This window comes from Strongyloides ratti, assembly GCF_001040885.1.
Source record: "Strongyloides ratti genome assembly S_ratti_ED321, chromosome : X".
Taxonomy (NCBI): domain Eukaryota; kingdom Metazoa; phylum Nematoda; class Chromadorea; order Rhabditida; family Strongyloididae; genus Strongyloides; species Strongyloides ratti.
The window spans coordinates 1495734-1511734 of NC_037309.1; the positions used below are offsets into that span (position 1 = coordinate 1495734).

Below are 16001 nucleotides of genomic sequence, written 5' to 3' on the forward strand. Positions count from 1 at the left end.
TTTAATCCTTTTATTTTAAATATATATATTTATTTGAAAAACTATATTTTATTTATTATTTTATAATATAACGTTTATTATATTAAGTATAATAGATATCATAAATTTTTGTTTATTAAATTAACTTTTATAATTTATAATATTAATTAACTTTTGATTAATGATAATTGAAGAATTTGACTATTATGGTAGACAATTTATTTTTAAAAACTATTCTTATATTATTTATTTTTCATACTCCCATTATCTATCATTAAAATATTTTGTTGTAAAACAAAACCTCAACATTTAATATAATAACCCTTGCATATTATAATATTCGCATAGGGTCATTTTCTTCACTTACTACCTCTTATCTTTACTTAAACAATCCACATATCTTTATTGTCTTTGTGATCTTCAATTTTCCTAACTTCTTATCTTTAAGGAGTTTCTTATTTTCACAACTCATCATAACACGCTAACTACTTACTTATCTATTTCTACAATAAAGCCTTCCCTTATTTTGAATAATATCACGTTTTTCATTAATTTATGTAATTACATTAAAAAAAATTCTTCAAATTTTCATGTTTTATTAATACATAATTTTTTTTTAGAATATATGAAAATTTATTACAAAATATATTAATTTTATTATATTTTTTCATAATGAAAGGAATATTATCAAATTTTTTAATTATACTTGTAATATTACTTTTAATAAATCATACTATTGCATCATGTCCTAAAAATATAAAAGTAAGTAATATTTTATTAATGTATATATTTATTTTTTATTTATTATTTAGGAACCATGTATATGCCAAAATAATGATCATGAACCATTGCAAATATATTGTGAAGGAGCCACTTCATTTACAGATATAATGGAAATGCTTAAACCTGTTAGAAAAACAATTGAAAGTTTAAGCATTGTTGATACTTCCATACCAAAAGTAGGTTATCATTTTTTTTTTAATTAAAATATTTTTTTATTAGTTGGAAGAAAATGTTTTTGATGGTTTTATCTTTAAAAAACTTTCTTTAATACATAATGATTTAACTGAAATTGATGAGAATGCTTTTTCTGGTGATTTATTAGAAAGTTTAGAGGAACTTGAGATTCGTCGAAATTCTCTTGATGAAATACCAATTGCTGGTATTTCTAAATTAAAATATTTAACATTATTATCTTTAGCTGAAAATGAAATTGCCACAATACATGATAATGTTTTTCTTCATTATCAAAGTAGAACAACTATTCAAACCATTGATTTATCAATGAATCAAATATCTGTTATTTATGATAATGCCTTTCTTGGATTAGAAAATATTGTTACATTATTATTGGATAGAAATTCAATTACTGAAATACCAATAACAGCATTTTTAAATATACCAACAATAGAACAAATTGGTTTAAGTGTTAATAAAATAAAAGAATTAATTGAAGGATTAAGTCTTCCTGTTTTAAAATCTTTTAGTATTGAAGCAAATCAGGTATGGTATAAAAATAAAAAAAATATATATAATTTTGTTTTGTATATTTTTAGATTAAAAGTATTTCACAAAATGCTTTTACTGGTACTCCAAATCTTATATATTTATATATAGGTTCAAATCAACTTACAAATATAGATGAGGTTATTTTTAAGCCAATATTTAATTTAAAAACTCTTGCATTAAGTAATAATCCTTTAATTAAAGAGATTGGACCTTTAAGTAAGTTATTCTTATTTTTTTTATATTAAACATTATTTTTAGCATTTAAATTTACACCAAATCTTATACGACTTGACTTATCACAATGTGGTATAAGAAAAATATCTGATTTAGCTTTTACTTATGTAAATAAATTACAAATCATTTTACTTAATGGGAATGCATTAACATATATATCAAATAAAACATTTACCTCATTAAAGAAAATTGAAAATATAGATTTGAAAAATAATCAGTTAACAGTTATTGAGGATGGGTCTTTTATAAAGTTAAAGCATTTAAGAACACTTGATTTAAGTAATAATAAACTAACATTTGTTAGTCCAAATATGTTTCAAGATTCTGGTATTGAGTTAAGTAGTCAAAAACAAACAAATATATATTTGTATGGTAAGTTGCATTATTAATTTATCAATCATTAAATTATTCTCACTTAAGATAATTTATGGACATGCGATAGTAGTTTTGAAATATTCCGTCAATGGCTTCGTAATCATCCATTTATAAAAACTGAAACTGAAACATCAAAACCAGCTAGATGTTTTAATCCACCTGTAGTTAAAGGACTTGAATTAAGAAAGATATCACAATCAATGTTACCACCTCTTGTGTCTGAACAAACACAAAGAACTATTAATGAGTTTAAAAATCTTGTACAACAACCAGTAAAAGTTAATAATAATGATTCAAAATCTACAATTATTTTAACAACAACAATTACAACAGATAAGAATGTTGAAAGTTTAAAGATTGGTAATAAAATTCCATTACAAGAGAAAAAAATACAACAAAATATTAATTTAGTAACACAACTTCATGCCTATCCAAATATAAAATCATCTAATGTTATAAATGTAGATGATAATAATAAAAATAATTCAACAAATTTATATCCAGAAAATATATCTATAGCAAGTCAACCAGTTAATATGGTTATTGTTATTGGTGCTATAGTTGCTAGTTTCATTGCTATTATTGGTTTAATAGTTGTTATTTTATATATTTTTAGAACAAAAAAAATTCATAAACGTCAAGGTGCAGGAACTGTCTCAGCTGATGAATTTGCCCATAAAAAACATACACCAATAATAAATGGACAATTTAATAAAGATACATCAATGTATGGTAATAATTTTAGCCTTTATTCTGGTTTTTCAGCTCACAATTTAAAAGCAAATGGTTTAAATACAACCACTAATCATAATACTTCAGATTATAATAATGATAATTTAAATAGACAAAATTTTGATCCAGAAGGTGGATACTACTTAGATCGACCGTGGTATTGGTGGTTTTAATTTATTAAGTACAAAAAAAGAATATTTTCATTAATTTTTATTTTTGGAAAATTCATTCATAATTATTAAACTATTTAAAAAAAAACACTAATCTTATTAATATTATATTTTATAGAATAATTTTTTATTGGAAAAAAAAACAATACATTTCATTTTTATGAAAATTGTGAAGCGCAAAATCTGGTGATTTTAACCATTTTACTTCATATGAAACGATATTAATTTAAAAATTTTTATATCTAATTACATGTACAGTTAAAAATAAAATATCATTTATTATTTATTTTTATTATTAGTGATTGAGAATATTTAACAGCATCATTAATTGAAAGAAAAAAATTATTTTTTGATATTATTTTAAAAATTTCAAATTTTTCAAATGTATTTAATATTTTATCATTACATGATGTGAAGTATACTGTAATACCAATTTTGGTTGCACTGTAGTAAAAATTTTTTATTGCTTCCACACCGTCATAATCAATAAACAATATTCCTGTACAATCAAATATAATAAATTGAATTAGTATGTTGTCATTCATATTATTTTCAATATTATACTGACAATTTAAACATATTTTATCGATCATTTTTCTAGTAATATTGTTAAATTTTTCTGTATTGATATATATTAATGGTGAATTAAATGAAAATATTTGAATATTTGAAAGTGAATCACAATAAATTTCATATTGTTTTATATTCTTATAAATATTTAATTCTTTAATTTTTCCAAGAAATAAAACTTTTGGATGTTGTATTTGTAATATTATCATAAATAATGAAAATATGACAGATAAAAATAAACCTAAGGAGGTATCAAAAGAAACTACAAATATAAATGTTATAATCCATACTATACAATCAATTGGGGAACGTTTAAATAAAAAAGATATATCTTTAAATTGAAAAAAAAATTCTATAGTTGATACAATAAGAATTGATGATAATAAACATTTTGGTATTGTTTTTAATAAAAATGTACACCATAGAATTGTAGAAAGAACAATTAAAGATGAGATGATTGAATGTAATTGTGATTTAACTTTAAATTGTGAAATTACATTACTTCTTAATAAACAACCTCCAGCAGGATGACAATTAAAAAAAGATGTTGTCATATAGATAAATATCATTCCACGCAATTCTTGATTTATATTTATTTTATAATCATTATTATTAGAATAAAAATTATTAGGTGAATAAAGTAATAAATAATTAACAAGAGCAATTACAGTAGAATCAAATATAATATTTTGAATAATTGAATAATTTGGAAGAATTGGTGAAGATAAATAATTATTTAATTCACCAATAATTTCAACATTATATACATCTTTTATGTTAAAAAATGAAGATATCAATGCACAAATAATTATAAATATTAATTCAAAAGGAAATTGTCTTCCATATCTTTTTAAAAAAATAGGTGACAAATAAAATTTGATAAAAAGTAAAAATGAAAATGAAAAAATTGATAAATAGAAACATACTAAATTTGTATTTCCAATATCTTTCCTTACACTTAAAAGTAAATTAAAATAACTTAATTTTTTAATATTAATTTTAAGACCAAGAAATGTGGGTAATTGTGATAAAAATACTTTTAAAGCTACTCCTGTTGTAAATCCCTTAATAATTGAATGTGAAAAAAAAGGTAAAAATAAATGAAGATTTAGGATATAAAAAATTAACATTATAATACCACATGTAAATGTTATAGTTGTTAATATTTCTTCACTACTAATTTCATCATATTCATCTTCATTTTCAATTAAATATAATTCAATATTATCTTTGACTTTAGAAATTAAAAATGATGAAATAAAAAACATTCCTAAAGAAATATGTCTTGATGTACCAAGGAAAGCATAAATTAATGGTGCAAAAAATGATGTATATAAACCATAACTTATACCAAAGTTTGTAAGATGACCACAACTTAATGCTTCAGGAATAGAAAACAATCCTAAAAATATACCACAAATACTGTCATCTAAAAGACGTTTTTGTTTATAATTCTTTATCCATTTTATACCAGGAATAAGATCAGATATAGATCCTTTTCTTAAATGATAAAAAATATCAAAACACCAAATTTTTGAATATAATTTTATCCAAAAGTTTGTATTTTGATTATCAACTAAAAATTCTTTATCAAATTCATCCTAAACATATTAAAATATTTAAAATGATATGTACTTACCTGAGTATATAAAATATATTTTATTTTTTTATCACCTTCTAAAACCATTAAATATTTTAATTTGCAAAAAAGAAAATAAAAAGCAAAGTTTTTTTTTTAACTTATTAAATACAATATTAAAATAAATATTAGGTTTAATTTCAAAATTTTAATAAATGATTGATCTATTTGTGAATAGTTTTCTAATAATTTTAAAAAATCTTAAATATCATTTTAAAAAACGTCAATCAAAGAATATTTATTTCATTTAAATATAATATTATAAGTTGTATATAAAAGTTATTGATATTTTTTTTAAATATTTGTTTTTCTTTAAAATAACATTTCAAAAAAAATTTTTAGTATATAATTAAATTTAAAAACACCAGAAAGATTAAAATAATTTGTAATATGATAATTTGACAAATATTTTAAAAAATAAAAATATATATTTATTTTAGATTGTACGTTTTCCTAATCCAAGACCACCAAGTGTATCAAAATCAAAAGGATGAAATTTCAAGTCTTTTCTAAATAAAAAAAAATTCTTATTAGAGGAACGTTTTGTTAGATCAATTTTTATTGTATTCATTCTATCATAAGTATTTATGTTTTCTAACAAAAATGATATTAATTACATATTTCTTTACTTACTATATTTATTTATTTTGTCATTTTTATAATAAAAAGGTTTTTCATTCATAATCATATCATCCACAAAAGTTGGTAAATTTTTTCTACGTTTGTAGGCAAATACTAAATAAAATATTAAAGATAAATGTTTTAAAATTACCTTTTTCAACAATGTAATTTGGATTTATTGTAGCATCATTTCTTAAGAAACTGGTATAATTATTATTATCTTGTTGTGTTTCACCAAATAATTGGATCAAAAAAAGTAAAATTAAATATTTTTTAATATTTTTTAAAAACATTACTACTAAGAAAGATGTGTTCTATAAAAAAAAGCTTAAAAATAGATTGAAAAATATATCTTACTGACAATTAAAATTTCTGCAAACTTTTCATCCAAAAAATTTTAATATTTAATATTTTTTTTAAATTTTCTTATTAAATATATATATATATTTTTAATTAAATATAATATATATGTATATTTTTTTTATAATATTTATTATATAAAAGCATGTCAATTAATCATTTATTACAAATGTTTCATGAAATAAAGTACAGTCTTCTATTAAAATGCCATCAATTTATCATTTTAATTTTTACATTAAAATAAAACTTATTATTTTTAATTATTTTTTTTAATTATAAAAAAAATAAGAACAATAAAAATAAATAACAAAAAAATCAGTTATCAAACACGTCAATTTTATTTTATTTATCATTTATCTTTGTCATAAAGTATTTAACGAATGAAAAATTTTTTTTAAATTAATTTATTTTTGTACATAAAGAAATGAATATTGTTAAATAAAATATATTTTATATACAATTAAAGTATATTAAAAACTTTTCCTGAAAAAAAAATAATTTTTAACCATTGATATCAATACAAATATTTTGCTCTTATTAAACTTATGAATAAATATTATAAAGGAAGTTTTTAATTATTATAATAAGTAAAAATTTTTTTTCTCTTTAAAAGTAAAAAAAAATTTAGGCAATTTCATCATTGACAAATTTAATAACTTCAACATTTTTTTCTTCATTTGTTGATAATGTTTCCGTTGAATGATTACGACCATGGGGAAACCAATGTCTAATACAATAAGCAATAAGGTATGCAAGAAGAACATAGACAGCTGTAATAACACAAAGTATCATAAGATATTTAAGTATAATTATTGGAAAAATTGATTGAAGAATATAATCTTGACAATACATTTTCTTTGATTTAACATTAAGACTACAACCCAATTCTTTAGCTAATTTGGCAAATGATTCTAAACTTGGTATTTCAACGGCAGCAATATCCATTATATTATATAAACTTGAAACTATAACACTTCTTGCCCAAAGAAGTATTGGTAAAGTTGAAAATGCTACAAAATCAATTAATTTCATAAAAATTGAATGGCATGATTTCATTGATGTAAATGGAACAATAAACATAAAAAAACATGAAATACTTAAAGAAACACACATAGATCCAACAGTCATCCACATATTCTTTTTATAATCAGTAAGAACATCAATTTGTGCCTGTAAAAGTTTTTGGTTATATACATGGCTTGGGACTCTAAATGTATCAGCATAATCATAAATACGATGAACATGATCCTCATAAGCTGAGTATGTTTTTAAAAATGGTTGAATATAGTATAAATGTGATACAGCAAGAATAAAAAGAACAATAAGTTTTAAACATTGTGAATATTTAATCTTAAAAAAAAAAACTTTATTAAAATATGTTAAAAATAAATTTACCTGTGAGTACCAAAAAATTTGACAATTTGTTAAATTATTACAATCATCACATAAATCTTCATCCAAAAAATTATTTAATTCTTTCATTTTATGTGTAACTTTTATAAGTTTGTCGTGTTTTTCTTTATTCTTAATTATTTCCATTATAAATATTTATTTTCTTGGCAGGAAACAACAAATTGAATGTGAAAGATTTTTTTTGCAGTATCTAAAAATCAATAGAAATATTTTAATGGAAGAAAAAAAAAAATTTAAAATTCATACAAATTTATTATAAGAAAAGTATAGTAAAATTAAATTAAACAGACTACTAAAATTTTAAGAATGTAACTAAAAGATAGTGTACAAATTGATTGGGAAAAGCTTTTATAGTCTAATATTTATGACAATCAAAGGGATATCAATGAAAAAAAAAAATATTTTTATGATAACGAATGTATGGTCACGAGATCGATCAACAAATATTTTTAATACTAATTATTAACTAAATGAAAAATAAAAAATAAAATGATAATAAGATTTTGTTAGAATAAATAAAGGAGGTATAAAGAAAAATATTTAAAAAAAAAAAATATATAAAAATAAAAGAAGAATATTTAAAAGAAAAATAAATAAAAACAGTATGATATAATAATTTATATTTATGAAATACGTTTACATAGGCATTCGATTTTGGGATAACATATATCTTTATAAAAACATTTTTTTATTTAATCATTAGTTACAATATCGTTTGACTTACTTTCGTATGTTCCTCTATTTACACAGTTTTACTAAGAATGATAGTAAGAGAGTATATAGTGAGATACTACGTAACTGTTAGTTGGCAAATGTGGTCAGAGAAAGTTGAATAGAATATGTTCCTGGCACCTTATGTCACGACATGTCATTATTTTTTCTTTTTTTTTTATTTCAACAATAGAAAAAGGTAAGCCTTCTACTAAAATATGCTCAAAGAAAAAGCAATGAATAGTATAATAATACAATACTTAACTGGTTATAATAGTTAAAAAATTATAAAACAAAATAAAATGTTAAAATAAAATACAAAATGAAGAATAAATTTAGGATGATTTGATTAATATAAATTATTATATTATTTTCAAAAACTTGATGACATTGAAATTATTTTTTTTTTCTAAATTTACAAATGATTAGATAGTTTTTTAATTATAAGATATAACAGGATTTATTTTTTTATTAATGGTAGATTTTTTTTTTGTATTTTAAATTTCACGATATATTTGATAATTTTTTTGTAGAAATTAATTTGTTTATAAGTACACAAGTACATTTATAAAATATTTAATATAGATGTAATTAGATGTAATAAATAAAAAAAAATTATTTATAATTTTAAATTAACTAATATTTTTTCCTCAAATGAAGATAATTTAAAAGTATAACTAAAATTATATTCTTCTTATTTAATAATTTCATTAAAAAAATGTTATTTAGTTAGATAATTTTTTTATTAGTATAATTAATTTGTAACATAAAATTTATTAATAGAAATAAAAAACATATGATTTAAAAATTATACCAAATGTTCTATAGCTTTTTATTATTATTTTTAATGTAAAAATAAATAATATTTTTAATATAAAACAATTAATTCTATAAATACTAATAAATAGTATATGTTACAGTTTTTATATTTTAAAATATCTAGTATACAATCGTTGGTTGTTTTTATACATTATATATCATCAATAAAACAAATAAATGTAATCAGTCATTCAAATATATGATTATCATAAAATATATAAAATTTTTTTTAAAAGTAATTTTTAAAAATCAAATAATTATTTGTTTATACAATAAACTTACACATTTACAATAAAATTTAAGAAAATGTCATATAAAAAAAAATTTTTTAGAAAAAAGTAATGCGCTCTAGATTAAAGATAAATACTTATGATTTATATATTTGAACGTATTTTTTTTTGATATTAAAAGAAATTTTAAAATTTTAAATATAATACGTTCAAAAAAATATTGCATTTTTTTATTTTTTTTCATAAGAAATTTTTTTTTTGTTGTTAAGTACTACTAATGTAAAAGATATATAAATTTCAAAAAACAGATATATTAAAATAATATAATTATTATTATTTATTTAATTGTTGTTAGTGTCTTGACCAGCTAACATTGCTTTTAATGTACATAAATCATTATTAAGTTTTATAATTTCTTGCTTTAATTGTTCATTTTCTTGTTCCAATTGAAGTGCTCTTTTTGATCTGTATTCAAATACTGCTCTTCTATTAGCTCGGCACCTTTTGGCAGCCTCATTGTTGCGACGTCTTCTATCAATATACTAAAATAGAAATAGAAATAGTAAAAAATAGTATTAAAAGATTATTATAAAATGTAGGTTAGTAAAATTATTATAGTAATTTATATATATATATATATATATATATTTAAATATATTTATTACATTCAACAGACATTGAAAGTGAAATAATAATATATTTATTAAAAAAAAAACTTACTTTTTGATAATCACTTTTGTATCCATTACAATTTGATCCGGATGAATCTCTTGAATTGGCAGGACTAGCTTGTGAATGATTTGAATCTGATATACTATGAGGACTTCCAGAACTTTCTGCATCAATTTTATTGATTGAATTATTCATATTAATTGTTAAACTTTCTAATGTATTTTCTTTACCACCATTAGAAACAAATAATCCTGATTGTTGTTCAGTACGACTTTGTTGAACTGAAGGAGATCTCCTTGTTGTTGATAAAAGTGTACTTAACAAAGATGGTATTGAACATGATGTTTGTTGAGATGTTGTCAATGCTTTTGATTGCTCTAATGTATCTAAATATACATAATTGAAAATTAATTTAATATTCTATATATATATATTTTTTATTTTAATACTAATAATAATATTATAATTATTAATATTAATAAAAAAAATATATAAATATAATAACTTACCATCTTTAAGATTGTTAATATTATTAAAATGTGCTAAAGTTGATAATTGGGAATTTGTTGTTCCATGTAATTTAGCACCATTTTCCAAAATACTATGTAATGAATTATTTCTTTGATCATATTGAAATATAGATGAATCTGGATTACGAAGAATATTTGTTAAAGAATTTGCTGGTTTCAATACTGATGGGATAAATAGAGGAATATTTGATTCTATATAATCATTTCTTCCATTTATATGTTGTAAATTTATACTTGTTTGAGATTGTTGTGGCATTGATGGGCCATATGATAATCCAACTGATGAATTTGTTGGTAATTGAATACTTTGTGTATTTGTAGCAAAAAATGCTGTTGGATTTATGGTAGGAAGATAGGATAGAGTATTAAATGGAGAATTTGGATCTAAATTATTACCTTGAGAAAATGATAAATGCGATGAGTCAGAAAAAGATAATCTTGGTGTTGAAGGTAAACTTTGTAATTCAAGTTTAGATCTTAATAAATTATTTTCTCTTGTAAGTGTAAGTAATTTTTCTTCCATTTCTTTATTAATTTGAAGATCTGATGATATAGCTTTTGATAATTTTTCAGCTAATATTGGTGATGCAGATATTATAGATTTAGGTGGTATATCTAATTGAATTGAATTAATTGTTTTTGGCTCATTAATAACAGAAGAAGATGTAAAAGCAGAAGGAGAAGATGATTTTTGATTTTGACATTGTGTAATTGATAATTGTTTTGTTTGACTATCCATATTATATTCCAGAATAAGGTTTTTGTCAAAATACGTAATTAATATTAAACCTAAAAAATCATTTTAAGGATTACTTAAAGTGAATTACATGTGAAAGTAGGGAAATAAATATATGTGTTGCGCGAAAATTATTATGCAAACTACGCGTTAAAATAAAATTATACATTAGAAAATAACAAAAATTCGAAATAAACCCGGACTTGACCTCCTTCGACCAATGTATTTCACCTTTCCATGTCCAACTGACTGGTTAGGATTTCTGGTTGAAAGAACAACAGGCTTATATTGGAGATATCTTGTAATCCGCCATAGGGTATACAGGCTTTTGATCCGGTTTTTTAATAAAATTTGCTTTATTCATTTGATAAGGTGAAAGTAAGATAGGTATCAATAACATAATATGATTGATCTTAAGGATATTATATTAATTTTTACTAGCTATTATATTATTACATATGGAAAATTAAATAATAATAATTTTAAATGTTGGAAAGAAATAATAAAATATTATGAATGAAAAGGAATTTATTAAAAAAAAAAAAAGAAAAATTTTTATGGATAATAATACTTTAACATTATTTTTCAATAGATTTTAGATATCTTTTAATGTTGATTGCTCTTTAAATATATACATCTTAATATATGGGTTAAGCAAATCAACAAATTGAAACTATAATAAAAAGAAATATAACTATTTTTGGTATATTAAATTTAAAGTAATTTGATAGATGTAAAATATTAATATAAATTAATTATATAAATGTTTATATCAAGCTATTAATTTAAGTTAAAGTAAAAATAATTTTTTTTTTTTTAATTCGTCATTTGCCAGATATCTAAACATTGAAGACTGATAATTGGAAATAGTTGTCAACAAATGCTCAAATAACATTTAAGTTCAATTTTTCGTGGCAGTCAACTGACCCAACGCCAAGCCGGCACCATAAGGACTGTGTAAATAAAATTGTGATAGGGTAACAAACAACATCACTTTACTGATATAATAAAGGTTCTTTCTGGGTGCAAAAAAATAATTTTAAGGGGGGTTTTATTTATGTTTAACGGGACAAGATATATGTATATATAAATGAATAACTATACTTAAATAATTAAGAAAATAAATTCAATAAAGGTAGCGTAAAGAGTATTGACATTATATGATAAAGATTTATTTTATTACCTATGTATAAATAAAAGAGATGTGAGTTTGCCAATATCAATCTTGTTAACATATTTATATATATATATATATATATATTTATATTTATATATATTATAATAAAAAAAAAATCTTAAAATCTTAAAAATTTTTAGGTATCTACTATTTGGCAAGGGAAATTGTTAAATTGAATGAAATAAAAAGAGGAATATAGGAGAATTATGTATAGAAAAATGCTTTTAAATTTTCACTCTTAAAATATGCCTACATATTTGCATACAAATAAAATCCACAAAATGTTGCAGTAACCGGTTATCATCAAAAATATAGGTCAATCCTCTACTATTACTTTCACGCATTCAAACTTTGTTATAGAAATAATTATAAAAGGCAATTCTTAAACTTTCGGAATATTTAACAATTCACAAAATGTTCATTTTTATAATTAAACTAGATAAATATAAAGGTTAAGCAACCAATATATACTAAAATATATCCATACCTATATATTTTATAATAATAATATAATGACATTTTATTAAATTTTTGTTTTATTCTCATATAAAAAAATCCTTTTATAGGTGTATATTTATTTATTTATTTTTTTAACAAAATAATATAAAAAAAATATGATAAAAATATTTGAGGGATATATATATATATATATGAGTAAAAATGAAAATGAAAATGAAAATGATTAACAAATATTAAAATAAATAATTTTATCAAGAATTGTTACACCTTTCGATAAGAATATGATTTTCTGTCATCCTGTAACAGGCAAAATAAAAGTTAGGAACATGTTTCTGTCATACGCAATAAATATATATAATAATTAATATTTTGAATCATTCTACAAAGTTCATATCTGGAATATTCAAAAAGAGGAAAGTATTAATGACAAACTAATTTTATCTACATTTTTAAAATAACATTTTCTAAAAGTTGTTTCACTATTTTTCAAGAAAATGATTCATATTATTCTATATATTATTAAAAATTTATTCTTTATATAAAAATATACATTTAAAATAGAAAAATAACTTTTATATCTTAAAATCACAATAAACTTAATTGGTGAACTTTTTACTATTGAAAATAATATATATGATAATGTTTTAAAAAAAATATATATATTTATATACATTTATACTATTATGTGTATGGTTATAATTAGAAATCATAATTTTATTTATGTATTGAAATATGTACTTAAATATTTTTATAGAAAAATGATTAATTCTATGAAACAAAATAAAATATAAGTAAAAAGTATTTAATAGTTATGTATAAATTTATAATTATCTTTATTAATTATATCTATATAAATTTTAGTGACAAAATTCTAAATCATTATTACTATAAATTTTTAATAATATATTTTTAATAATTAAAATTATATTATTTGAGTATTTTAATTAATTTTAATTTTAAAATAAATATTGGTTACTGTAGAAAATATAGTAAAAATATAAGTAAATATATAAAAAAATTTTTTTTTTATATTAACTATATATAAAATATAAAAAATGAAAAATGATTGTTTTTATATATAAAAATATTTATTTTCACATTAAAAATAATAGTATTGTTTTTGTATCGAAATATTTTTTTTTATCACATTAAAAAGTAATATTTCACAAATGTTTAAATTTAAACTATAATAAGAAAAATAGTATAAATATATTTTGATTTATAAGAAAAAATTTTTTTTTGTAAACAATTAAAATATCTTTAGTACTTTTTTTTAACAATTGAAAATATATTAAAAAGTAAGTAATATTTAATTATAAAAAAATTTTGGTGTATTTTTTTAATAGCTAAATAAATATAATTTTATATTGTTAAAATTTGTTTATTAAAAAAAAGAACATTTGGATAGTAGAAAAATATTTTAGATATAAATATTGGAAAGTATCTACAAAGTACAAAGTGTTTCTGGTTAGTAGAAAACTAATTTTCAATAGTTATAATATTTTTTATTTTTAAATCAAGATTTAATATTCTTAAAATAAGCTATTTTAAATAAAAAAATATCTTTAAATTTTTATTTATAAATTATAAAAGTTTAATTATAATATTACAACATTATTAAATGAATGTGTAAAACTTTCACTTTGATAAAATAAAAAAAAAACTATTCGTTATATTGATAGTTGTGTAAAAGCCTAGAATAAACTTATTGATATTTTAAAATATTCATTTAATTTAAATTTTACATTATATTTTAAATAATTTTTACAAAGTGTAAATAATTCAAATTTATTCTTAAATTATATTTTTTTTCTTTATTTTTAGAAAAAAAAAAAAAAAACTCAAAAGTAGTAGTAGGAAAAATTAATATTTAAAAATTATCAATAAAAAACAAAAATGTTTATTTCCAAATAACTATTTAAAACTAATTTTTTTTTTCATAATGAATTGAATTGTTTTAATGGAAAAAAAAAATAAATTCACACTAGCTTGAAATGTCATTTATAATTTAATGAAAATTTTTTTTTTTGTATTCCTAATAAAAGCTTTGTTTATAATTAAAAAGATCTTAAAAACTTTGATAATTTATTATAATTTATTTTAATAATCATTAAATATACATGTTAAAAATGTTCAATTAAATTTTTTTTTTTACAAAAGAAAATTATTTTTTAAAAAATTAAATAAAATAAAACGGCAGTTTAAATAAAGATAAAAAAAAATATGCTATATTTTGTATAAAATAATGAATAATACTTTTGATAAAAGTAAAAATGATAAAATAAATTTAAAAAAAAATTACTATCGTTATATTATTAACATTTCTTTCTTTTTGACAATTTTATTGAAATAGGTTACAATTTTCCTGTTATAACAATCATTTTATATAAATGGCATAAAAAGAAAGTTGATGCGGATATATGTTAGTTGAATTACATAAGTAGTTAAACTAAAATCAGGTTTTTTTTTTTAAAAAAATACTTTAAAATTATTAACAAAAAATATAGTTTTAAAATGTTTCATAAGTATTAAAGAAAAAATAACAATCTTTTTTAAGTTAAAAAAAATCTGTTAATTTAATATTAAAAAAAATAATTAAATAAAATTTTTTTTATTAAATTTTAGAATATCTTTATAATTTATAGCATTATACAGGCATGATAGTATATAACAAAAAAAAATTTTTTTTGTTATGAAATTAAAAATTTAAGATAATATTTTTAAATGTAAATAAAATAAATAGGCATATTAAAAATATTAACATTTTATAACAATAACATATATATTATCGTTATTTTTAAAATTAATTTTTTTATAAATATCTTTTATTAATGTATAAATAATTGAAACAAATAAAAAATTTGACTTATTAAATTTTTCTTTTAAAATTATATCTGTATAGGTATTAATATTATAAATACAAAATCGGGCAACTTTCAATTTATCTTTTAAAAGATAAAAAGTAATTTGTTTAGTAATATATTTTTATATTTAATTTTTTAAGAAATATTTTCTATATCTAATAATAGTTATTGTACAATTAAAAAAGAAATGAAATGGCATTA

General features: G+C 19.4%; 5 protein-coding genes across 5 annotated transcripts; 1 reads left to right on the forward strand and 4 right to left on the reverse strand.

Moving 5' to 3' along the window:
- Nucleotides 1–651: 651 nt before the first annotated feature.
- On the forward strand, nt 652–3002 carry SRAE_X000031500 (Leucine-rich repeat and Leucine-rich repeat, typical subtype-containing protein; the record flags this gene model as incomplete). The annotated part of the gene is made up of 6 exons (XM_024644645.1): nt 652–741; nt 792–938; nt 982–1482; nt 1536–1704; nt 1747–2094; nt 2143–3002. The coding sequence occupies 6 exons, from the start codon at nt 652–654 to the stop codon at nt 3000–3002; spliced, it is 2115 nt and encodes a 704-aa protein (XP_024510183.1).
- Nucleotides 3003–4614: 1612 nt separating this feature from the next.
- Nucleotides 4615–5256, reverse strand: SRAE_X000031600 (FI18412p1; the record flags this gene model as incomplete). The annotated part of the gene is made up of 3 exons (XM_024644646.1): nt 4615–4633; nt 4698–5170; nt 5209–5256. The coding sequence occupies 3 exons, from the start codon at nt 5254–5256 to the stop codon at nt 4615–4617; spliced, it is 540 nt and encodes a 179-aa protein (XP_024510184.1).
- A 388-nt stretch (nt 5257–5644) lies between these two features.
- Nucleotides 5645–6122, reverse strand: SRAE_X000031700 (Hypothetical protein; the record flags this gene model as incomplete). The annotated part of the gene is made up of 3 exons (XM_024644647.1): nt 5645–5802; nt 5842–5943; nt 5981–6122. The coding sequence occupies 3 exons, from the start codon at nt 6120–6122 to the stop codon at nt 5645–5647; spliced, it is 402 nt and encodes a 133-aa protein (XP_024510185.1).
- Nucleotides 6123–6813: 691 nt separating this feature from the next.
- On the reverse strand, nt 6814–7728 carry SRAE_X000031800 (Hypothetical protein; the record flags this gene model as incomplete). Its single annotated transcript, XM_024644648.1, has 2 exons — nt 6814–7539; nt 7585–7728. The coding sequence occupies 2 exons, from the start codon at nt 7726–7728 to the stop codon at nt 6814–6816; spliced, it is 870 nt and encodes a 289-aa protein (XP_024510186.1).
- A 1975-nt stretch (nt 7729–9703) lies between these two features.
- On the reverse strand, nt 9704–11303 carry SRAE_X000031900 (Basic-leucine zipper domain-containing protein; the record flags this gene model as incomplete). Its single annotated transcript, XM_024644649.1, has 3 exons — nt 9704–9904; nt 10083–10420; nt 10544–11303. 3 exons carry the CDS (start codon nt 11301–11303, stop codon nt 9704–9706), a joined length of 1299 nt encoding a protein of 432 aa, XP_024510187.1.
- Nucleotides 11304–16001: the final 4698 nt, after the last annotated feature.